The following is a 12,058-nucleotide window of genomic DNA, read 5'->3' on the forward strand; positions in this document are numbered from 1 at the left end:
ACCTGCCCTTGACACTATATCATGCACACTGGTCATGTAATGATGAGACCCTCTTCTCTTCCACCTCAACTAAGGCTGACTTTCAGTTACCACAGATGGTCTGACATAGAAAACCACTGCTGTCCAGGAAATAGTTTAAATATTCCTGTGAATGAAATACACTACATTTTCATATTTTTGAAATCAAACAGTAGGTATGGAAGGTAAGATAGGGAGGAGTTCAGTGCAGGAAAAGGAAATGCAAGGCTTGAGTTCCTGGAAACTGGAGTACAGCCAAATCCTAATAAAGAACCAGTTTCAGGGTAATCCTTCATCAAAGAGTTAGAGTTGTGCTTCAGCGACTCACCACTGATGCTGGCAGGCTAAAACTGTCAGCGGTACACCAATGAACATTAGCAAAGGGATTACCACTGTGGTTCAGTCATGTGGTAAGTATTAATATCACTGATATAACAATGATAAAATAGTTATTAGGCTTCTAAAACTGTCCTGGGGATGCAAACAATGGCATCTATACAGCTACTGTATGTCCCTATTTCTGAAATACTCATGATTTTGAAAACTGGAAAGGGAACTGTCTTTCTACAATGCAATCCTTGGCCCAGAGTGGCAGAAATTCATGAATATGGGAAGTCTGTAGCTACTGTTAATTTTGGAGCCCTAGCCTACCCTTTAAAATCCTAACTTCTGAAATCCTAGGTCAACATTACAGCACTTGGCAAAAAAGGTTTGAGCAGCAGGATGGCAGTAGGGAAGATAGCACTGCATAAAATAGCTATTCTAATACTGTCCACATATCATGTTGTATAAGCAGAATTCCTTGGAGTCTACGTGCTCTTCCACTCAGGGACTGCATCAGCCACGACAGGCATGATTTGAGCCTTGAATTGTCCAGTGGATGCAGCTACAATAGCAGGAAAAATAGGTACACGAGTAGCTTAGATTTCCTCTGTGTCACGGGTGGCCACGTCTTTTGCCTCCTGTTCATTAGTCCCTTCTCATTCCAGCAGTCTGCTCTGCTGCTGATTCTTTCAGTCCTCAGGCAGCAGATTCCTGCTGCACCTGAAAATTCTCATCCATCGAGCATCTGTGTTACTTCTTTGATGGGTCCTTGTGTCTGCTGAGACAAATGGCCCTGAAAAGCAATGAAAATAGCAGGTCAGTTTTGTGCTTGGGGAAAACCCAGAAACGTTCATCTTGATGGCATTTTTGCAGCTTTGATCTCCTTGGATGATGCATCCTCTTTCATCTGTTTCTTGAAGTTGTTCTGCCACCTGTTCCCCTCCTAAGAACAGTGGAAAGGGTCTTACAGACGTTTTGTTTGTAAATGAAACGCTGGCTCTTGTAAGCTTGATATACGGAAGCAGAAGGTGGGAGTTACGTGATTTTAATATTTCAGGCCAGTAAGACGTGACTAGGTATGAACTTGCTGGAAATATATGAGAAGAAAACAAAAAAATTTTTCCAAGCTGCAAGTAGCAAACCTTCACTTTCTAGAGCTCTTTGCTCTCCTAAGACTGATGAGAAAATTAACAGAGAGGAGGATTGAAGGCGTAGAGCTGAGATGTATTCTCAGGTGAAAAGTAATTTGCCCAAATAGTCCTGTTTATGATGAATGCTGACATTTGCTACAGTTTCTGTGACCTCTTCTGCACTAATCTCGTTCAGTGGCAAGCCTAAAAAATCATGGGTTGTTTACAGTTTGTTCTGTTAGGAAGATGTAGATATTAACACCAGCGAGGAACTCCAAAGGACCTGCACCTTCTACAGCATCTGTAGTTATTGCAACCCACTACTGAGTCTACTCAACTATAAACAAATATAAACAAATATGATGTCTAAGTAGGATGCAGCCATATAAAGCATCACAGATGTATCTTTGCCTTTCCCAGCTTTCTTTGAGATGTAATAGCATGACCTACACACATTGTATTATTGAGAAATTTGAAAGTGTGAAGAAAATGCAAGAACAGGTCATGCAAGTGAGTTAATAATCAGTTCCTGGTTATTACCACCAGAATAGTTCATGCATATACACACGTGCTTGTCACTTCATGAGTGTTCTATAGATGGGACACGTTGCCCTTGTTTCACATATCTGAAGCAGAACGATACACCAGAAACCACCTACTGCATGTTTACACTTTTTCCCGTGTGGCATCCACGCTGAATTGCCTGTTGCCTACAGCACAGGAAAAACTGGGAATTGTGAAATACAGGGTCCTCTGCCCTCAACTGAAAATGTGCATGAAAAGACCCTCTCACAGCACACATCATATTCACTACTGGTGAGAAACGGGTCAAAAAGCAGGCAAAAGTGTCCCTTATTTTGTCAAACATTCCACAAAATTACAGTAAAGGCAGCAGTTTGCCTCTTACCCAGCTGCTTCAGTTCTGTTTTTTTCCAGGAAGTTCTTCCCCCGATGCCGTTTCTTCTATGAAGCCTGGGATCGGTGACCCAGCTTCCTTCTGGCAGGACACCAGAACAGGCAGCACCTGCCTTCTGTCTTCTGGTCCCAGCACCGCTGGTGGCCGTCCCCATTTCACCGCTTCTGGGTTTTTTTTTTTTCCTTCCCTGACCTAATACTATCACCGGCTGAAGATTAATGTCCATATAGCACGCAAACAGACCTTGCCCTTGGAGCAAAGCTGCCCCAGAAGAGGTGCGCTCTTGGTGGGCTGCCAGACTGAGAGTTCTGTAGTGGTTCTTGGTCAGTATCATCTTCTCTCTGCAAAACGCCTCATCCAGGGAGGCTTTCCTTGCAAGAAGGGCTTAGGTTGACTCTACAGTGAAGTGTCTTAAAACATGTTTATTCATTCACTGTTATTCTCTGCAAGTGTTGTCAACGTTTTATTTGAACAAAAGGACTCACAAGCCTCGCCAAAAGTGCACTATCGTTAAGGAATGTGATACAATGAATTATTAGTGTCTCAGAGAAATCTGTATCACCATTTAAGCTATATTAGCAGTTTCTTACTCATATTTAAATCCTTTACACAAACCCTGCAAATTCAACTCTGTCTTATCTGTATTGTATGCACAAATAAGTTGGGGAGAAACCATAAGGAAAAAATCTGTGCTTTTCTATTTTAAATATTATGTTCTATATTACGCAGATATTCAGAGTTTGTTCTGAAATCCTTACCAAACTTGTAGACTCAAATACAACTTCACCTTAAGGGATTAATTTGTTTTCCTCATCTTTGAAGACCTGAGTTCAGTATCTGCATTACATTTGTTATGATTATAACATTTATGACATCACAAATACACCAGGGTCTAGTTAAAGGTCTGTGGAATCGTCAGTTGATACAACAGAGACATCAGTGTGTAAAAACACAAATACAGGTTAAGAACTAAAAGCAAGTCTTTCAGTTAAGCGAGAGACACCATTCTTCATGACTGTCAATACCTACATTTTGCTAATGTTGAACACTTCCATTTTATTCAGAATTATTACTTCATCTCGCCCTGGCTTCACAGGCATATGTCTACCACCACAGATTGTTATAGCAAATTAAAGATTTTTCCATTATCCTTCTATGACTTCTCCCCACTGATCACTATTCTCAATATAACTTCAAAGGTGACAAAGTAAGATTTTTTCCTCCTTTTCTTCATTAAAGTCTGCAACAATTTCCTACAGTGAATTCTTCCTTCCTTCCTGAGCAAGAGAGGTTATGAGCAGAAAAACACTCTGTAAATCAGCAAATCAGTAAGGACAGACCTTTTCCTACCTCTCCAAACACACAAATCAATGTTAGTCTATACTGAACTGATCTCTAAAAACCAACCTACTGCCCCTGAAATGCTGCTCTTCTGTATCTGCCTGGAGTTTGCTTAAAAAAACCCCACAAAACCAACCACAAACAAATAACAAACAAAACCCACATCTGCAGCTTTTCAAATGAGGCAAGGGTGTTGCAACAGCCAACGATGTTCATAATATTTTGTCTGAGAAAAGTTATTCCCCAGAAGCATATGCAACAAAGTAACTCATAACTAGCAATTTCTCGAAAATAAAAGCAAAATTTTTCAAGTGAATCTGTGGTCCATTTATGAAGGTATCAACCAAGCTAAAAATTTAAAAATCAACATGAAAAGGTAATGGAAAATATACATTGAAATTAACCAGCTTGCATGCACTGCTACTCAATGAAGGATGTATTTTTCATCTGCCCCTTCTTACTGCATTGTAATAAACTCCTCCTTTAGCTGGAATAATTCATCCAAAATACAAAGTTTCCAATTTTCAGGTATTATAAAAATGGACACTTTAAAATCCACATGAAGTAAGGGGTGCCAGGATAAAACTTTATGAGTAAGCTTATCTCAAGAGCTGGAAAGTGGGCCTGAACACAAGAAAATCAATCCCACTTTCAGCATCTTGTCTATCCTGGATGATTTCACAGCACTATACTTCTGTTACTTATGTTTTCAGAAAAATCAGAAGTAATAAAGGGCATAGATATTAACATCTATTCAAAAAGAATAAAGTGACCAAACAGAAATAAAAAATATTTTTTAAAAAGTTAAAATGAAAGAGATTACTTATGTGTCACAGTTTAAAAAAAAAAAAGTGTACATTTATGGACACCATAAAGCAGAAAACAGCTTTGTTTTATGAAATTTGGTGGTATTTCTTATATAAAAATTACTAAAGTATTTTTGATATTAACAGTTAGCAACATTTTAAGTTGTTAACCATGAACTTCTTCAAATTAGAGGAAAGGGGAGAGAGGTATAAACATAAATGTTTCCATTGCCAACACTTTAAAAGCTTTGTTAAATTATAACACACACACTAACTAGATGGACTCATTTTAGCTAACTGCAACAGATATTCAAAAGCTATTCATCTCCTGTCTCTCAGATCTTCTTTAAATGATCTATTTCTGACCCACTAACCAATTACAAAATCCCTGAAAACCAGAATGCCTTAAAAAGTTCAGAGATGGAATTTTTCTAATGTAACTCATCATTACAGAGAATTCAGCAGATTTCGGAGAGGGTGTAATTAAATAAGGAAAAAAAAAAAGCGGATTTCGTGCAAAGCTTTTCTATTAGTGTATTCTTGCCAGAATTGGAAATAAAACTTAGTAGAAAGCAAAGATAACATACACAGACTACAGGTGATGGCTGCAAAAATGTCGTTTAAGAGGTAACAGGTATGCCTACAGCCTATTCTACAAGTGGCCCCAAATACACCTTAAACACACCTTAACAAATTTCACTTCTTAACGTATTTACATTTGCATGCATCTGCCTCTTTATGGTAGTGTTCACCAGGAGCCTGTCAGTACAGCAAGCTGTTGGGGACTGGCAGTAAACGGGACTGGTACCATTCACTCAGACATGGGTGGGATAAGGCAAGAGAAGGAACCTGGACCTGGGAGTGGGGGCTAGATGGTGTGGTATTTCAAAACAGATGTATGGTATTTTATTTTGAAATAGGTATCCAGCAATTTAAAACAGGGCAGAGTGTCAAAATCACAGCAGGGCAGCACTTTGCTGTAATACATTGACAAGAACAATGTGTGAGTTCAAAATTATGGCCTCCAACACAGCTGGACAACATCTGTGAGAGTACTCTCACCCCAAGCACAGGCAGAAGATTACAAGGGTGCCAGAAAGCCCAGACAACCTCTCCGCTACCTAAAATGCAATCTTGTGGATGGAGAACAAGGAGACCATCGGTTATAGTGAGAGACTAGACACCTAGTGTGCAAGTCAGCGCCTATGTACAGGTACCTCACGCCATTTGAGAGACCCTGGGGTGTCTACAGCATCTAAGCAGCACTGACACATGGCGACGGCAAAGCCAAGCAGGGTGCATCAAAGTACCCCGTACAGCGCTAAGTGCTTGCATCTGGGCAGCCGAATTGGGCCCTTCAGACACATGTGGACACCCACATCGCAGCATCTAAACGTAGGCGCTCCTCATCAGGCAACCAATATTATACTCTTAAAAGAATTCTTGAAGTTTTCCAAGTTTATCACACCTTCAGCATATTTGTTACAGTACAGGTAGTTGAGTAAGTACCTCAACTTGCGTACCATACTAAACAAACTTCACTAAAAGCAGGTAGGATAGCATCCCTCATACCATTTGTTCCTAAAGGCAAAAAATTGTACTTGAGCTAAACACATAGCCTAGTTTTGGGGAGACATTGTGTCAAAGCTAAACACTGTTTTTTCACCCCAGACTGAGTGCCAAAGTTCAACAGTTACTTCCCACCTACTCTTCTCTTATGGAGAGCTCTGTGAATGATCAGATGAACCAGGGACCTGGTTGACTGCACATACAAGAACAGAAGTGATCTCTCTGGGGTAAGAGAAAGAGAGATTTGGGAAGACTGTTGGAATGGCCAAGAGCAGCACAGCATGTGGTATGTGCGATTTTGATTAATTATGGATGATGCTTTCCACATACATTGAAAGCAGTAACTAAACAGTTTAGCCCTTCCATCTATCACACCCCACTTTCTCATTTGCCTTGGTAAACTGTAACAGTGCGGAACACATCATCCATCATATTGAGATTCAGACAAATTCTTATTTTGCAGTCTACCTCCATTTCAACGCGTAGGAGTTCTTGAAAGACAATGGAACTGTTGCCAAGATGATGAGAAGTGCCGATTAGAAGGTGTTGTAATACTACTCAGACATACTCAATACAGTGAACACATACTCAATACAGTGAACACTTGACTCCTTGCCTGCCAACAGAACACAGCCAAAGTAAAACGTTTGTAAACATCAGTATTTGCCACCTATGTGGATCAGTGCTGCATGAGTCAGAGGCTGAAGGTGCAGAAGCTGAAAAGATAATTCCCCTCTAAAGATAGAGGTACTGGCTATTACAGGATTGTCTGCCATCCCAGCAAACGGGTAACTGAAGTCATGTGTGTCCATCTTTTGAGCAACACCGAACAGGTTATCCAACGCATCAAAGTTTTTGAGAAAAAGGCAACCAGGTGGTAAAATTGGTGGCCTTTTACATTTATACACTTTCTAGTTAATAAACTAGGAGTCTAGTGTTTTCAGTGCCCTGTAAGTACTTCCTGAGGTTTCTATGTGGGAATCTAATACTTAAGTTCCACTGACATGGAATACGAAAATATCATTGAAAAAGCATTTGGGGACCATACGAAAAGATCGCAGCACCACATCCTGCCCTTATTCCTGAATCAAAAATGCCCCATAACCTTCCTTTCTATCTCCCCAACATTTCTGCAAGCCCATCAGTGCTGTCCCATTCTTGTACCTCACCAGGAAGAAAAATAACGTTGAGATTGATATGGCACATATGCTGTACCAACAAACACCCACGTTGCTCTACCCTGTGTTAACATCAGCTTTCTTTATGTACTGCCACTTGTCGATTATACTTCCACGCCATGTCTTACTTTGAATGCAAGTGCTTTTGGCACCAACCTGTCATGTCTTGTGTGTCAGGAAAGCAACATGCATACCTGGAGTGCTCTATAAATAGCAACTTTATGTTGTTTTGAAGAACACATTTATTTTCTTGCCCAAGGGTGAGCTGTAACCTGTGATGTTACGAACAAGTCCCTGACTGAAAACTGTTTTGAATTAGCTTGGGGAAAAGGCTGAAGGAATAGGAAAGTAAGATGCAGCAGGAGGAAGAAAATTGTGATCATAATAAGGAATGAAAAGGACGGTAACAGCAACAATGGAGGGAAATTTAAGTTTTGAATGAGCGCTGAGAGACAAATATTCCAGGGACTCTGGAATACATCTCAGATGCAGTGCAAAAAGGAGCAACGGCTCAAGATAGTTTGGGAGTGACATTATCTCCCACTACTTTAACAGTCTGCCCTACCAGACCTGGAACAAGAGCAGAGTGTTGACCCCTGCCATTAGCACTCATTGCGGATTCACAGCATAGCTGCATTAACAGCAAAGTCAGGAATAAGAAAGGGATTGATAAACTGACAACCCTATTTTGTATTTTACTGTATCCACAATGGACATGCCTAGGCCAAGCTTGAAAGCCCAATCAGTTCTTCTAACCAACTGTTAGCCTGCTAAAAGATGCTCTTCTTTCCTTTTTCTTCTTTCTTCACTTGTGGTCATCCTTGCAGCACTTTAAAACAGACTAAAGCAACAACTTTCATGACCAGGTCACAGATTACATTTTGCAGGAAATTACTTAACAATAACATACCTCAATCATTTGCACAGGCTTAAATTGCTTGTCACAATTCACAGACTGATCTAGCCATCACACACTAAACACACTTCACTCTGTTGACATAACTTGATCTTTAACATGGCACTGGCACTTTGCACAGAGAAAAGACCACTTCTCAGAAAAGCATGCAACCCACCTCCGTTAATCCTATTTGGTTGCTGCTCTGGAGTTTGGGCTTGCGGAGGGTAGTAGGGCTGCTGATAAGTATTTGAAGGGAAGTGTGGGGAGGTAGGGCTCCTCCTGCAGTCCCGGATACTGGAGAAAGTCTGTGAGTGAGGAATTCCTCTCTGGAAGGGGGAGCAGCGAGTCAGCCGTGGCTGCGGAGGTGGGAGGTGGTCAAACTCTTCCTCGTCCTCAAGACTATAGCGATCGTATTCCTGGTCACCGCATGTCCCTTTCTTTCCCGCATGCAGAGAGACGCTTGAACTGTGCCTTGACACAGATGCTGAAGTCGAAGCATAATCTTGCCTAAGGCCTGTAAATTCCAAGAAGAGGATGATTTGGCTTCTGCTAAGTGATTAACTCTTAATATGCACTTCAATCTTGAAAACTAAGCAGGTAAGTAGACATGACTTTACAGCAAGAATTGGATTTACAGTGTCACCAGGCTGAAGATCTGAGGTAGGATTCATCTGATCTAACTTTCGCTGTCTTTCAGCATCTGAGCCTCAATTATTTCCCTCGAGATCCATTTTTAATAAAAAAAAGAACACAGGCATCTCCAAAATGCAGTACCCGTGAGATGTCTTAGACACCTATCTTAACATAAGATGAATTGCCTTCAGGAGGCACCTATTTCTCTGCCAATAGAAAGACTACCTGAGTATCAAGTTTTTAACTTTTAAACACCTTTAATTAGAGGAATTAACACTCACTCTATTAGTTTTCCAAGTTATTGCTATTAAACTTTTATATACATGCAACGAAAATGCTGACAACTTCAGTTCCTAAACTAATAACCCATGTAAATATTCTGGCTCTCCAACCTCCCTGAACCAGAATTAGCTCCTGCTAGCAGCCGATCTCACAGACAAGGCTTAGTGGTAACACAGCTGTGTTTTGGACAGGTACGCATCCTACCACCCCCTTCTCAGAACACCAGGTTTTGAAAACCACCCCACTGTTAGCACTGCCCCAGAAAAGCATGTTTGCTCCGGGTCAAGTGAGAGAGGGAAACATTCACATCCCTTGTACATCCCCCCTTTTTCCAGCTGCACAGTAGCCAGGGAAAAAGGGGATGTACATTGCATTTCCAGGAGCTGAGTAACTCCACCAACAGCTGCGGATAACAACTTTCCTGGATTTACAAAAAGCCCTCAGCTTTGGCAGATGTCTTTGCTTCATAACAGAAACTTCTTAACATGCTTTCCCGCCCCTCCTCGAGGGGAGTTTCTATTCGTGGCCATGAAGAGAGCGTGCCCGCATGCACGTATAATACCATCACTTTCCACGGGATTAAGTGGACAACAACCGTCACGTGCTCAAACATTCTGTACCAGCTGCTACTGCAAGGATGAGATACAACTATTACACCTGACACAGATTAGAAGAAAAACAGTGTTTTCCCTTCCAGTTTACCAATGACCTGATTCCTTAAAGAGCTAATTACCTGAAGTCTTTTGTCTTTTTTTAAACCTCACTCTGAGGGAGATGAGCATAGCTGTCATTTAAGTAATGCAATCCTTTGGATCTTTGATATCCATAATTTTTTTTTTCTTAAATTATTGCAACTTTCACATAATATCAGAAATTTTCTGAGCTGTGACCACACACATTTGCTAGCTGAGAATTCAGCTATCTTGGAAAGTCTCACACTTGCTAATCTCTCTGCTGAACATAACAAGTGCTACCAGACGTTCAGCAAGTTCGACTGCTGACAAGCGATCACTCTAGCCTGCTCAGTCTGGTTGCTGCAGGCAGACTGCAGCTCTAATTTTTTCTTCACATTTTATTTTTATTTTATTTAATCACTTATTGCTTAGCATTTTCCTTCAGTCACCACCTCTGAATTTCTCTTGGTTTTCATCTCATCATCTCCTCCTTGATAACTCACTTGGCACTAATAGGAAGTGAGAAAGATACTGCACTTACCGAGTGACTTCTAAGTCAAATGCCCTTTATTTATGAATAAAGACATTTTCCAAAAATTACTATCAAGCCAAACTATAATCTATGTCAAACAAGCTTTTGGGCTCAGATTTGTGCATAATCACTACTCTGAAACCAAAATGTTAAATTTAAATGCCCCAATTCAGGATTTAAAGGGGAACTAATCTCAAAATTCATCTGACAATTAAGAAGATCAAAGTAGAGGTAAAGAAATCCATGAACGCTGCTTATTTTTACCTTTCTCATGAAACATATGCATGAGAAAAATGCTTTCGCCTCTTCCTTCCACAGAAATAAAATTATTTTAATTAATTAATATGGTAAAACATTATAAATCTACTCAACAGGTACTCAACAGGTATGGAGCTACCAGTTGGGATTCAGAAAAATGTAAGCATCAAGCTTTGAAAGATCCAGTGCCATTTACCTGAACCCAACAACATGCTCACCTTCTCCATGCAGGTGAGGTGTTTTTCCACCTGCCACTCAAGAGGTGACACTGTTTGAGAAAGATCCGCTTGACTGAGACCAGACTGGAGCAGTTTTGACTGTTACAGGAAATCTTTCTCAGACTATTTTGAAAAATGAAAAAAAGCCACCTACTCTCCTCCTGTAGACGAGCCATGATCTGAACGTCGGTGAGGTCCTGCAGCTTGTATCCCATGGAGATGGAATCATCCTCCAGCTCCGAGGTGCTCAGTTCGCTGTCTATTGATGACTGTGGGCTCAAAGGGGAACTCCTAGAAATGTAACCTATGTAAGAAAACATAACCTTTAGTCTGTGAATACGGCTGGATGTCTTTCATTCATGGCTATCAGCCCTTCATGTTACAGCAACTTAAAATTTTTTCTGTATACCAGATGGAAACTTTCAGAAGTGTAGTGCAATCCACTAACCATTAGCAAAGGGCTTTGATACTTGTGAGAAGTAGTAAGTGTAGTAATGGATCAGGAATTCCTCTGCGTGTTCCCAAAATAGCATCACATAGCCCAGACAATGAATAATTTACCCAATACAGTTCTGATACAGCTCAGATTAGTTAGCATAGTCTAAACACATCTGCATTTGAATCCTTCTTATGGGACTGTGGTTCTCCCTACTCTGTTCTGAAAAGCAAGTGTGTATGTCACCAACTTCTGCTCAGTACTCAGATACCATATCAGAGCCATTTATCTATATTTTACTGGTTTTTTTTAAATTGTTTATAATCATCAGATAAATCAATGTCAATAACAATTAAGACTGAACATTGTGCAACAAGAGAGAAAGCATTGCCTCCCTCACAGAGCTACCTTTTGGAAAGGGCTCTGGATTCTACTTTTACCCTCCATGACAGTAAAATACAAACTCAACTGCAATTAGTTGCATAAGCTAGCTGTTACCCAACTTTAAAGAAAAAATATTCAAATAAAACAGTAAATCACTTTCTAATATCCTCTGGACCACCAGAGGCCCACAGCCTGCAGGGCAAGAACGGCTGCGACTACGGCTCATCAGCTGTGCTTGTACCACAGATGTGTTTGCATCCTCTAGCACTGCTCAAAGCAGCCACCTAAAATTCATCCTAAATTTAGCCGCCCTCTAATAATACCTCCAACAGCAAAGGACACACAGGGGATTACTTTGCTTTGGAAGGATGGCAAGGGGTAATGTGTTTGCTCTTTAAAATTTGCAAGTTACAACGGTCCTTGAGGTTTTGCAGAGGTAGTAACAGCTGTGCCCTATTGGA

The 12,058-nt window shown here is 40.6% G+C and overlaps 1 protein-coding gene across 4 annotated transcripts in view; it reads right to left on the minus strand.

Moving 5' to 3' along the window:
- Window positions 1-12,058, minus strand: part of SLAIN1 (SLAIN motif family member 1) — a 53,290-nt gene that overhangs the window by 8,889 nt on the left and 32,343 nt on the right. For all 4 annotated transcript variants that reach the window (XM_069802493.1, XM_069802492.1, XM_069802494.1 and 1 more), the window contains 2 exons: window positions 10,932-11,081; window positions 8,356-8,694 (listed from right to left, as the gene is read on the minus strand). In XM_069802493.1, the coding sequence (XP_069658594.1) occupies window positions 8,356-8,694; window positions 10,932-11,081 (489 nt within the window). The remainder of the gene's footprint in view (window positions 1-8,355; window positions 8,695-10,931; window positions 11,082-12,058) is intronic.

This window comes from Haliaeetus albicilla, chromosome 15 (assembly GCF_947461875.1).
Source record: "Haliaeetus albicilla chromosome 15, bHalAlb1.1, whole genome shotgun sequence".
In the NCBI taxonomy this organism is placed as follows: Eukaryota; Metazoa; Chordata; class Aves; order Accipitriformes; family Accipitridae; genus Haliaeetus; species Haliaeetus albicilla.